This window comes from Zymoseptoria tritici, chromosome 5, assembly GCF_000219625.1.
Source record: "Zymoseptoria tritici IPO323 chromosome 5, whole genome shotgun sequence".
NCBI lineage: Eukaryota > Fungi > Ascomycota > Dothideomycetes > Mycosphaerellales > Mycosphaerellaceae > Zymoseptoria > Zymoseptoria tritici.
The window spans coordinates 2745471-2758489 of NC_018214.1; the positions used below are offsets into that span (position 1 = coordinate 2745471).

The following is a 13019-nucleotide window of genomic DNA, read 5'->3' on the forward strand; positions in this document are numbered from 1 at the left end:
TCCACCTACCGTGGACAAGAACATGCTATTCCAAAAGGAAGTTTAAGGGTCGACGATACCTTTCCATTGAACAGTGGGAAGGAAGATGCTGTCCGAAAGAAGTCTGAGCAGCGACGGTTCCCTTCCATTCAACTACCTCAAGGTTCGGACGTAAATTGGCACTTGCGCAGGGGCGTCGTTCAACCGCAAGCTCCCTCACTCAAGCCACCACCGCTCTGCGCCCATCATCGTCGTCCAGGTACTCAGCAGTTACGCACAAGCGGCCCGCTTCACGCCTCCTATTTCGATTCCAATGCGATCACGTTGGACGGCACTATTGCGGGAGTGGGACTGAGGCTTACTTGGCGGCAAAGGCCATGGCAGCAGCATGGCTTCGATGGCGAGAGTATTGCGTCACCATTGGATGAGATGATCTGCGCATGCCTTGATGGCTAACACATGAGTGTTGTCACCGATTATGCCGAATAAATATGGCGATACAGAGACGGAGAGCAGGCAGCGCAGTGATGAAGTCAAGAGTGGAGGATGGAGTCAGATGTCCCCTCAAAGAACATGGAACACCCCTGTCAACGTTAGTAAGCAGAAGACGATCCAATAAGCGAAGGCAGCAGACAGCGCTTTCTTTGTCGATGCGAAGACCGACTCTCAATACCATGCCGACGATGTCCCATCGTCCGCCATCGCTGCCGACTGCACAATGCTTCAGGCAATCGTCTTGACTTGGGAGAGCATAATCACTAGAGTCCTCTGCCCGTACGAATGTCCCGCGAAGGTCCACTGCCACGCCACCATTTTATGATGACGAGGCTGAGGAGCAAGGTGGAGCCCATGAAGAGACTGGAGACATTGAAGCCAATGGTGGCGTCGATCAGAAGGATATTGACAACGGCGGTGACACCGTCGAGGACTGCTGGGACTTTGAGGGTGACAACGCTATAGGAGGGAGGTATCGCGACGTCCGCCCCCGGACAACTTCTGCTCCTCGCACGAGGAGGATGTGATCTGACGCGACGATGCGTGCCTGGGATGTGGCGAAAGCAGAATAGCCAAGTCGGATTGCGCTTGTGCCGTGGAGAACGGTTTCGTCGGGGAGAGGATTCGACCAGGCGCAGCATACTGGGTGCGCATGGAGTGAAGAGAGCGCAGCGATGCTGTGTTGTGCTCCTTGTCAGAAGTGCTCCGCTGCTGTCGAGAGGAATGCGAAGGTTAAAGGCATCGAGCTTCAGAGGAAGGGTATATGCACTGCAGCAAGAATAGTAAGGTACGGCATGATTCTGGAGTTTCGTCGGATCACCCAACATGATGCCAAGCTTCGCACTTGAGGGTAGTCAATTGATGTTCCTGTTAGCGGATCCTTTTCCTCGCCTTCACTCCTCATCTGCTGGAAGCGACTAGGCCGACTGCTGTATTCCAGAACGGCCAGAATCTGCCCGGACAAACGAGACTGTACTACTCGCTATCCTGCACTTGTTCCTCATCGCCTTGGACCGTGCCCGCCGCTCCTCGCCATCGAGTCAAGCTCTCTACGACCCAAGTCTCACGATGACATCTGCCCTCCATGCCAATCAGGCTGACTGCATGCCTCTTAACGATGCTTCTTGGACTGAGATCGCCTGCTTGCATTATTCGATCGAAGCTTTGAGGGTGACAGTCGACGAGAACACCGACAACCGTAAGACGGGAGCTGCGTGGAGGTAGGCAGTGTTCTTGTTGGTGTGGTGGACTTGGTTACTGGTATTAGTTGAGTGACATGCCGCTAGTCACCCCGCCCATGCGGCCGATGCTTGTGGAGCCTTTCCAATACTCGCCATCGACTGAGTTCGTCCCGCTTCGAATCCAAGACACCAACGCTGCAGAGCAGCAATCTCCCGGTGAGGAGAAAGAGCCGATCACTACCGCCGTAGCTCCAGCCTTTACAACACACCAAGACTCCTCTCCGCCATCGTTCGTCGATGCCGCCGCACCCAATTTCCGACAGATGTCACCGTCGAGAAGAAAGAGCCATACGTGCAGGACAACATCAACATCAAGTTCACCGGCCTCTTCATCACCGTGGCCGAAGTGCCCGAGGTTTTGGGGGAGGTCCTTCCCAGGCTGTCACGGCAGGAGAGACTGGCTCTACCTCCATCCTTCCGCTCAAATTGCGACACTCCAAGCCAAAACGATAAGGATCACCTCGTGCGGTGCATGTCACAATACAGCGTAGAGAGATATTGCCGACAACGGTTCTGATGAACATCTCCCCAATCTCCCGCGCAACTTTCATCGCACAGGTATCGCTCCAGTGGCTTGGATGGTGCAGTTTGAGCCGAAGAATGGAGGTACAAGCCGCGTCTCGTGCCATGCATCAGATGGTGGAGAACCAGACGATGGAGGTCATGCTCCACTTCGGGACTTCCAACTATGCCGTCGAATGCGTCCATCAACGTCTTTGATTGACCTCGAGCCATGAAGCGAATATGCATCGCCATGGTCCGCTCTCCGTACCAGAAGTTCCAACCATGCCTTCGGGATCGTCCATCATCGCCTTGAACTACTCTCGTACCATGAAGCATATATGCGTCTCCGTCACCCGCTCTTCGTTGCGAGACTTCCAACCATGCCGTCAGATGCGTCAACCGGCACCTGCAATGACCTCGAATCATGAAGCGAATAGGTGACCTGATCTCCACTCTCCAGGCGAGATGGCACCATCACTGTGGCTCGCGGCTTCAACACGTTCAACAAGAAAACTGCTGCACCTCAGGTCACATACCACAACGCGGCGTTTGATCGAGATCACCACGCCCGCGCGGTGGTTACAATTTGCGGTGCAAATTTCAAGAGCGAGGACGACATGGCCAAGGCTCTCGGTGCTGCCGCGTGCCCAACCAAAGGCACTGACAGCGACCGGGCCCCGATTGTCAAGATCGAATTCATGAGCTGTGCCTTCCTCGACATCACCACTTTGAGGCGCTTGAAGGCGCTGTTCCCTCAGTTGAAGGATGTAGAAGTCCATGACTGTGCGGCTTTTCCATACCATCTCTTCGCCGCGAAGCCCGACCCGCCAGCTGAGAACTTTCTCCCGGCTTTGAAGTCGCCGTACCTCCACCAACGATCGAAGAACAGCTTGGAAAGCTCCCCTTCCGCCGCCTCGACTTCACGTTCTACGAGCCTCTACGGCAAGGACCACTCGGAGCCGACACAAAGGATGTATGGCAACAATGGCGCGAAGCGCTAGAATTTCAACGCTCTCCGCGAAACGCATGTTCTACGGTGACGAATGCAACGACGGCGCATCAAGTCCTGTCCCTGTGATGTAGACATAGCAACGTTCAAATCTAGCTCCCACTGCGTCTAGGTGCCCACCAGAGCCATTGAATCGATCATATACCCACGAGACGCGTCAAGAGCGTGGAGACAAGGACCAGAACATGAGAATCTGGCAAATGGCGCGATTCGCTGCCGGGGAGAAGAATCCACTTGAGCTTCCACCACGTCCTGATCGCCTATCCTCCAGCTTTCACCAGTCTCGAGGACTCATGTGCAACAAATGTCCTTCTGTCGCTCGCGCTCAACTCTTGTGGGATCAACCCGAGCGTATGTTGGAATGGCCGTCCCTTCTGCTGCAGGTCGGGTTCCACCTCAAGTTGTCCTCAACAACCGCTTCAATCATGGCTTCGATCCAACCGAGCCTGCACGCCTCAAGCATCCCAAGTCGGCCAAGGAGGAAGATCAGCCGGTTTTCTCACAGGGATTCCTGCGGTCGGTCTGTGAGGAGCTCAAAGCTGGGCGGACATCTGGTCCCGCGGCGTTGAAGATTCGTCGCCTCGTCGCCGAGATCAGCTGCCGGTGATCAACAACCTGCTCCTAACCCAGCTCCCCATCAGCGGGCTCTTCGACCCCGCATGAGGAACCGTCACGCTCTCCAACCCGCAGTGGCGATCCCTACCAACAACGTCGGCCATACCCACAACCATCCCATCGCAGTCGCGCCCACCGCAGCAGTCGCCCAGCCCGCTGCTGGACCAAACCAATGGCCTCTGCGGCCACACAACTGCGACACGACTCACACCCGAATCGACCGATTCCTCTATATCTGTCGCTCCAGCCTCAATAAGAGGCGCCAACGCAAGGACCAGAACGGTCGTGACGACAAGAGCGGATTATGTGATTACAGTGGTCTTCCTCGGCTCCCCATCTGCCAGGCCTTCTGGAAGAACTGTCTCGGCAAGGGCCCACCGTGTCCGTTTGGGACGCAGATTGGCAGTCGGCATCGGCACCCAGGAATCAACGCAAAGATGGTCATCCACGAGAGAGTGAACTGTCGCAAGGCATGTGAAGACCGTTGCATCAAGGTCTAATACAGTCACAGTTACTTGGACCATCGTAACGTCACTTACGCCCACAATCCTCCCGCTGCAGTCACTTAGCCCGCCCACAAGGCTTTTGGGCGTCCATGTACGATCAAGCAACCTGGCACTCCAAAGTGCATTTACGCCTGAATGAGCTGGTAAGGCGGCGTACATGTACCCTTATTGAACCTGCAATACTAGCGTACATGTATATGCACGGCTACGAAGGCGTGCTGACGAGTCATATGTACGACTACGAAGTCTTGCCTGTACGAAGATGGTGGCGTTGTACATGTACGATTAACCAAGCCGGCATGCCGAAGTGTCTGTACGACTAGCCTGGGCCGCATATGCAGGCAATGTACGGTCGTCAAGCTGATGGGAAAGTTTGTTCGTGCAAGCCTGTTTGAAATTCTCGTTCGGGCGCGGTGTCAGATGCCTGCTGAGGATTGCAATGGTTTGTCTTTTGCGCTTTAGGTGTGGCGCATGACATATGTTACTGTTGCCTTTCATACATGATTTCCCAGCTCGTGCGCCTTTCTAGCTCAGGCTATCGTCCTTCCAGCAGCCGGGAATTCCCACGATCCCGAAGCTGATGAAACTGGCCAGCATGAGCGCATGACCCTCTCCGCCGCCTTCCATTCGCATCTCAAAGCGAAGAAGGAGACTGTTGCGTGTCATCATATCCAGGACCTTTCAGATCAGCAAGAGTTTCCAAGTCCACCCATGCCATAGCTCGACTCCAATCGCCACTTCGGCCACGACCACATCTTCTTCATCGACGACGGCGGCGGTCAACTCATCTCCACCTGACTGAGTCACCGACCGTACTCAGCATTAACCAACGAGCTGCAGTCGTTCTGCCCGGCAACACTGGAAATAGCAGGCCGTCTCTTGCCAGAAGCTCCTGTACAGTCATGACACCTGGTCCACCTCCTTTCCTGACCATACGTCGTTGCATCCTGACCTAGAGGAGCAAGACGTGCGACGCAGGGTGAGGGGAGAGCTGTGAGATAGTTGGGACCGTGAGACGGTTCGGTGACGCAGAGGCTGCATGTGGATGAGAACGAGTCGAAGGCTCGAAGGCAGCCAAGAGCGATCGAGGATGTACCATGAAGAAAGTATTCAAAATGTCCGTTCTTGTCCACTGTCAATGGAACATTTTCCACACTTTCCAAAGAGGTGCTTTTCGTGTCGAACACTCTTCAGTAGCGGGTGCCGTAAGAGATCCCGTACAAGCTGAAAAGATGAACCTTGGAAGTTGCGTTGAGTGCTAGCGTGGTTAGTAAGCTGAAAAGGGGTGGGCAGAACATCCATCACATGCAAACATTGTGCGCACTTCACCACCTTTTTATCAACACACATCTTCCTTCGGATCTCGCAGCGCGCCGCGCGCATTTCTTGTCTCGACACCGACCGCCTTCGTACATTCGATCAAGATCATCAGCACCATCGAGACCATCTCATAATCTTACAGAGCCGATACCGTTCGCCAGCTGCAACCTGCAAAATCGACCTTCCACATTGCGCCACATGACCAGAACTTCAAAGTCCGGCAGTAAGAAGACAAATACAAACGAGATTACAGCGCCAGTACAAATAAGAAGTGCCCTGCGAAGGTACGCTTCCAGCTCTAGTCGCACCCAGAAGTGAACATGCGTGGAAGGCTGACAAGACTCCAGGCGAAGCGCGGTCAAAGCCCAAGACTTGACAGCATGACGGAATTCAATCTATCATGGCGTGATAGAGCGGATTTCAAGACCGGAGACAGTGAGCTCAGCGACCTGCTCTACCACGGTTGTGATTTCGCAAAATGGACAGCAAAGACCGATGCCGCGCTAAGAAGGCTAGGCCTTGCTAGCTTTGTGTCATCACCTGAGACGATTAGACGACACAGAACGGACCAAGCAAGAGCGAAGGCCGCCATCCTTACTCGCGTTGATCCCTCCGTCGCGTCGAGCATCCGGAGCGACTCATATAGCGCACCACACCACTATCCAGTCCGTCAATTGTGGAGAGACTTGGAACGACTTTCGCAACCGTTCCGCCTGATGGATCTGCCCTCCGAACTCAGAGTCAAGATCTTTGCCTTTGTCCCTTTGGGTCGTTCTCTCGGTCGTTCTCTCGGCGGCACCAAACTTGTGTCCGAAATGCCGCCCCTTCTCGCAGTCTGCCGTACCCTTCGCAAGGAAGCTCTGCCCTTGTTCTACTCGCGATCTACCTTCAGCGAGTCCTGCCTCGATGAGATGTCCGGCAGCACCATTCCGGAACTACGGAACAGACTTCGAAGATGGACCCAGGGTCTGCCCGCCGGAATGTTGCAGCACCTTCGATCTTTCACGCTGGGTTTCGGAAAGTATGAGCCCGGCTCTGGCCCACATTTCGAACACGTCGAAGTCGAATTCAGCTTCTGCCCAAAGACAGGACTCACTATTGCCAATGGGTCGTGGACTGGGCTCACTACAAAGTCCCTGGAGCAGTGCCCTTCATGGTGTGGTTACCGGTAAAAATAGGTCGTCACCACCACCAACCACCAAGCCGGAGGCTCGCACCAACTCCACCGCCAAGTGGACTATTGTTAGTCATCATTTGGGGGCCAAAATGTGGCTTTTGTAGCAGCGACGACAACATCGTTCCGCAGCCCTCGAAAGGGTCGCAAATCGATCTCGTAGGCTTACTTACTACTGTCGCAAAGAGAGTGCTTCCATTCCACGCTTCTCGACCTCGCTGTCGCCGTTCTTACTATTTCTGTTGGTTACCGGTATAGAATCTATCTCGCACCAAAACCAACTAAGAGACCGGCGAGGCCTCACCATACCAACTGGTAACCGTATAAACCACCACCAGCAACCAAGCTAACCACACCATGAAGAGCACTGCCCTGGAGACGCTTCGCGAGGCAGTATCTCGGGTCGAACAATACCGCAGCGTCACTTCGCTGCAGGGCGAGGTGCTTGTCATGGTAGTCCTGGATGCGATTAAGCTTCTTGAGAATGAAGAGCTGAAGCCCTGGCTGTAAGATCCGTCCGAATAGGATGTCGGGAACATGGACAGAGGGTATCGCACAAAGTCTCACGACTGCTGCATCTCTCCACAGGGGCGGCGGAGCACAGGATAGAGTAGAGTACCGGTGCGAGATACAAATAGTCAAAGCGGAGGAGAAGGTTATGGCTAAAATCCACCGTCAAAGTCCATAGCGCAGCGATGGCTGAGGACTGGAAAGTGCGTGATTCGAGCGGGAAATAAAATCATGGTCGTCTTACCGTCTCACCGTAGGTTTCATACTCACTCTCGAGCATTTCTCGTGTCAAGGACAATCGGCGGCAAGCGCGGCATCCGTCCACCTGGACGAGTCGAACCAACCCATCTCGAATGTTGTTCATGTACTTTACTATGCCGAGAGTTCTCCGACTTTCCATAATACACCTTGATATTAATCAGGAGGCTCGGGTAACAGGCGTGAAGAGTTCTTTGAGTCGGGCTCTATGATCGCCAGGCAAACACTTTCGAAAAAGCGCGCTTCCCACTCACAGTGGACCAATTCTTGAGATTCAAGAAATTTCTTCCGAAGAAGCCTCTCCGACAAACATGCACGAGACTCTGCTTGTAAGAGTAACGCATTGCTTTACATTACTTCGGATGTCGCTCAGGAGTAAGCTGTGCACATGCTTAGCGATGGCTCGATACAAGGAGCTTTGCTTAGCTAGAGATTAGTACGTCTGATGCTTTAGACGCTTCCACGACTCGGAGACAACGTATGTAAGATCTAGAAGTTCATGGGGCAATGAGCGTAGAAGTCAGGTCCGGGACCGGAACAGCATGAGCCGCCTGATGTAAAGAAGCATGATGGAGGACAGAACACAGGGAGCTGAAGTGCAGACCATGATAGGCCAGACAATACGGTCCCCCAGCGCTGCTAGTGATAGGCAAAAGGTGCAGTGGAGAAAGAGCGAGATCCCGTCGCTTCCCATTGTTAGTAAGCTCCCGTCGTCTTTGCTACCATCGTAAGGTGCTCTGCAATTCGCATCAACTTCACTTCACCACCTCAAACGACTTCGCACCCGCTCGGTCTGGCAGCACTCTGCCATCACTGTATTGTGTGATACCACGATTACCGACTTGCTCGCATCAGCCACCGCTTGGAGGCACCTAGCTCACGGTCAAGACGTGGAAAGCAGGAACGATAGACAAGGTACAAAACATCAACGGCAAAGACACGTCAGACATCAGAGCTGCTACTGACAAAAACCAGGAGCATTAAGCATCGCCCAGACGGTCATTTCGCCCTCCATTCCCGTCGTCCATCGGTCACCATTCCATTTCGACAACTGCCGTTCGCCAGGAACCTGTCCGGCACACGATTCGCGCATCATCCGCCGCGCCCGACAGATCATGGCGCGCCTCGGAGACTTCGAGCTGAGCGGAATCCTCTACGCCGGCTGCGATTTCGACGCTTGGCGAGATAAGACGGACGCTTGGCTGCGATTGCGTGGACTGGAAAGCTTTGTGTCCCGTACCAAAAAAGGTGAAGGCCGATCTGGGATGGCTCAACGACTCAAGGAAAAGGCTCGCGACGCCATCTGTGAAAGAGTCGACCGTGCCATTATCAGAAGACTTCCCACTACAATCAAGCCCGATGATCACCTACAGAACTTTTGGAAGCAGCTGGAAGAGCAGGCAAAGCCGTTCCGATTCGAAGACCTGACTCCCGAGCTGAGGTGCAAGGTGTACAGCTCGATCTTGGGCGCCGACGCATCCTACAACCTTTCGCAATGGACGCCCTCCTGCTCACTGCCAGCGATCCTTTCCGTCTGCAGTACTGTTCGTAAAGAAGCGATGCCTGTGTACTATTCATCTACGGAGTTTCGAGCCACCTGCAAGGTGTCAGGCGGCAGAGATCGGGGCATTGAGAGGACTCGAAATACGATGACAAGCTGGACGAGGAGCCTGGCTCATGGGGCTTTGCAGCATCTACGCAGTATCAATCTCTACGTTGCTGGACTTTCGCCGCGGACGACAGGACCTGTCGAGTCTTTCGGTAATCTTCTGCAGTTCAGGTTCTCGCCGATCACGGGTCTCACATGCGACGAATGGCAGTCGGCCAATCCAGAAGTCGCACTACATTACCACAAGAGCCTCAATGTGCAGGCGAAGGAGAGACTCCGGAAGTCGCTGGCGAGGCTTGAGAAGTATCGCGAGGTGACATCGTTGCGAGGTGAGGTGCTCGTGATGGCCATCGTGGACATACTCGAGCTTTTGGAGGATGGCAAGATGGAGAGAGAAGCATGAGATCTTTCGCAAGGAGCAAATGAGCGATGAAGAACTTGCGCTTAGATGCAGGATCGGACGGATTGAGGAGTGTCTCGTAACGTCAATAGTGGTATTGCGATTCCAGTTCATGTCGAGGCAGAGAAGGCTTGATAAAAACGCACAACTACAAATACAGCACGCAATAGCTACGCACTCCGCTGAAATTGAGTCCATCTCCACCACTTGCGCAGTGTGAATCTTACGTTGTAAGAAGCGCCAAGCCTTTCACGTGAAAGTGCTGGGATAGAAGCGCGCTAAAGTTGGCGCTCATGTTATTTGCGCGTGTTATCTGCGCTGTGCTTTCGAGAACCCACAACTCTTCATCACCTCCTCCTCTCTCTCGACAATAAACTGCCGCGGAATCCACACCGCCGCAAAACCTCTCCCGAACAAATCACAAGACAGTTCCAGTCTCTCGTCTGCTCCCCGCACTGGCACGCGCAACGATGACCGACCTATCAAGCGCAGCGTCCATCATGGCACTTCACTTCGCAGCCATGCAAATTCGACAGCTGGACTTGCTCGACGAGGGCAACTTCGACGCCGCCATGGCCACGATCGACTGCCTCCTCCTCGTCAAGGGCTTCGGCAAATACACCTCCGATCAGCTCGACGTATCACCCGAACGATTCGACTTTGATATCTACGCAGACGTGGTCATCGAGATAGTGCGCTCCAGAGTCAGGCCACACATTCTCGCTCGCCTTCCTCTCAACTACGACGACTCCGGCGGATACCCAACATACCCTCAATTCTTCAAGAAGCTCAAGGGCCTGGCACAGCCTTTCCGCCTGATGGATCTGCCAGCTGAGATCCGCGATCTGATCTATCAAGAGCACTTCGCCGACCTTCCCACACAGACCATCCTTCCGCAGGCTGAGCGCTCCTCCATCCCGCCTATCATGCAAACCTCCAGCGTTCTGCGCAGCGAGAGCTTCGCTTGGTACTACACTTGCTGCCAGTTCAAGGCAATCGACGTGCTTCTACCAGGCTCTCGACAAGACTTCGGCTCCGACAACTTCAACATGCAGAATCCTAGACGTATGCACTACGATCCGAAGTACATGCAGGGCCAGCTGTTCTACTGGCTCGACGTTGTGGGAAAGGAGAATCACAAGTACTTGACTCATCTCACTTTCGGCTTTTGTCGTGAAGGAGATGATGCACGCGTGCCGCCTCGTGCTTACGTCTTGCGCATCAACGGCAAGTCTGAGCTGGATGTGAGCACGGCTCTCAGCGCAGATGGTGGAGGAAAGTGGAGGCCAGATCCGAGACTTCGGGAGATGATCATGAAGCATGCTCGGGAGAGTGGCAATGGAGGAGAGATGATCGTGACGGCTTCGAGCGGCTTGCCTTTCGCTTGAGCGCTGCACATGGGCAGAACGGTCATCGATGGTCGGGCTCATATGGCGAATCAGGATTGGCCGCAAGATCATAAGAGTTGCAGAATGGGATCGAATATTGAATTCATGCTTTGGTCTAAGTTTAGTAGCTTTCATATGATCGAATTTCGCCTTCTCGCATCTGTCTCACATATGCAAGCACATGCGTCCAGCACGTCATTCACCTTTCCCAGTCGGCCTGTTCAAGTAACAATCTTTACATTCTCCTTCAATTCCTCTTGAACTTGAACAACAATCCTCCGTTTGCCGTCGCCAACAAAGCAAATAAGCAAACAATCGAAGCTTCTACTACCCGACAATCAATTCCAAACAACCCACAAATCCTACCACGCGCAAGATGAACACACAAGGGACCTACCGCCCTGGAGACCTCACAGCCAGCGGTCTGCTCTACGAAGGATCGGACTTCCACTCATGGGCCGAGAGCACATGCGCTTTGCTGCGCGTGAGGGAACTCATGCCCGCCGGCTTCACTTTTGACGCATTGATGGCAGTGGGCTGGGCCACGGTGGACAGGAGAATTCCGAAGCAGGAAGAAGCCATGGAAGTGATTCTTGGCCGTGTCAGTCCCAACGTCCACCAACGAATCCCCGTTCCATTCAGATTCAATACACGCGAGCTATTCATGGCACTACAGGAAGCCTCAAAGCCGTTTCGGCTCATGGACCTATCTCCTGAGTTTCGCAACCGTGTTTACCAAGCGGCACTCAACGATGCCACGCCTGACCAAGAGATTTCCATCACCAAGCCGCGGAGGTCGAAACTCCCACCACTGCTGCAACTGTCCCGCAAAGTCCGTGTAGAGCTCAGACCTCTATACTTCGGCACTAGAACGTTCAAGGTGGAGCACATCGAGTCGGAAACTGACCCAGTCAAGACGCAACTCGAGGAATGGATGAAGCAGATCGTGCGGAGTGATGCTCAACATCTCCGACACCTGATCATTAGGCTTTCTCTCCGTCGATCACATTTGTATAGCAGTTTTCGCTTTACTCTGAGATGGTCTCCTACAAATGGCCTCAAAGTCATCCTCCTTTGTCGCTCTGTCTTGCTACTGTCAAATCTCGCTTCTTTACAGGCGCAACTACTGCTTCCGCACGCCCAACGGTACCTGCCAGCTGATCTGTTCTCGATACAATCGCCAAAGTGACCATGAAGCTTTCAGCCATGCTTTCCACCGCTGCTTTGAGCGTTCTCTTTGGTCTGGCATCAGCAAGAAACAGACCGCCGACCATATACAACCAGGGAGTACGCCAACCTCCGATACAGCTAGATTCCAACACCGCTAATCGCACCCATCAGCGCTGTCATCCCGACCCCTACTATTACACTGACGGCGTTTGCTGGAATTACGCTGGAACCGATCATCAGCCATGCGTAGGTTGCATCCAGAGACAAAGTCAGGCAAGGATTAACGACGTGTGCTCAGGCCGGCGATGCTGTTTGCCACACAGTCGAAGGCTCGCAGGAGAAAGACCATCACACATGCAACTTCGATCACTCCTCGGATGGGCCTACGGCTTATGCTTACTGCACCTAAAACGTGCTGTCGGAGCACACTTCGTGGTCGGCTCAGTAATCACCATCCACTATCCACCGAGCACAATAGGCGCGTACAACACTGGCGGCGACTTGGCGTTCGACGACAAGGAGCAGAGCTTGGACATGGATGAATGATTGACACTTGCGTACATGTCTCTGTGGTCGTGGGGGGCATGCGAGTACGGGGGATCGAAAAGGTTTTCAGTGTATAGTCCGAGGAAGCATAGGAAATAGCAAACACTCACCGATCACACTGTTGAATTTACTGTAACGTTGCACGAATGTAAGAAGGCAGGATGCTTCGGGACCTCCTGTGAGGGTTGGGAATCCTTGCTACTCAACACCGGTGGAGTTAGCAATTTTAGATGCTCCAAACACTGCCCTGTTCTCACAACGACATGTCTGCCTTGCACGTACGCTTTCCAACCAT

The 13019-nt window shown here is 53.7% G+C and overlaps 4 protein-coding genes across 4 annotated transcripts; all 4 read left to right on the top strand.

The window, feature by feature from the left end:
- Positions 1 to 2599: 2599 nt before the first annotated feature.
- MYCGRDRAFT_93584 (uncharacterized protein) lies at positions 2600 to 3835 on the top strand (the record flags this gene model as incomplete). The annotated part of the gene is made up of 4 exons (XM_003852351.1): positions 2600 to 2604; positions 2680 to 3192; positions 3341 to 3534; positions 3612 to 3835. The coding sequence occupies 4 exons, from the start codon at positions 2600 to 2602 to the stop codon at positions 3833 to 3835; spliced, it is 936 nt and encodes a 311-aa protein (XP_003852399.1).
- Positions 3836 to 7538: 3703 nt separating this feature from the next.
- Positions 7539 to 9623, top strand: MYCGRDRAFT_93585 (uncharacterized protein; the record flags this gene model as incomplete). Its single annotated transcript, XM_003852352.1, has 5 exons — positions 7539 to 7556; positions 7985 to 7986; positions 8066 to 8089; positions 8246 to 8310; positions 8587 to 9623. The coding sequence occupies 5 exons, from the start codon at positions 7539 to 7541 to the stop codon at positions 9621 to 9623; spliced, it is 1146 nt and encodes a 381-aa protein (XP_003852400.1).
- Positions 9624 to 10090: 467 nt separating this feature from the next.
- Positions 10091 to 11008, top strand: MYCGRDRAFT_93586 (uncharacterized protein; the record flags this gene model as incomplete). The annotated part of the gene is made up of 1 exon (XM_003852353.1): positions 10091 to 11008. One exon carries the CDS (start codon positions 10091 to 10093, stop codon positions 11006 to 11008), a length of 918 nt encoding a protein of 305 aa, XP_003852401.1.
- Positions 11009 to 11384: 376 nt separating this feature from the next.
- On the top strand, positions 11385 to 12724 carry MYCGRDRAFT_93587 (uncharacterized protein; the record flags this gene model as incomplete). Its single annotated transcript, XM_003852354.1, has 2 exons — positions 11385 to 12154; positions 12502 to 12724. 2 exons carry the CDS (start codon positions 11385 to 11387, stop codon positions 12722 to 12724), a joined length of 993 nt encoding a protein of 330 aa, XP_003852402.1.
- Between the last annotated feature and the right edge of the window lie 295 nt (positions 12725 to 13019).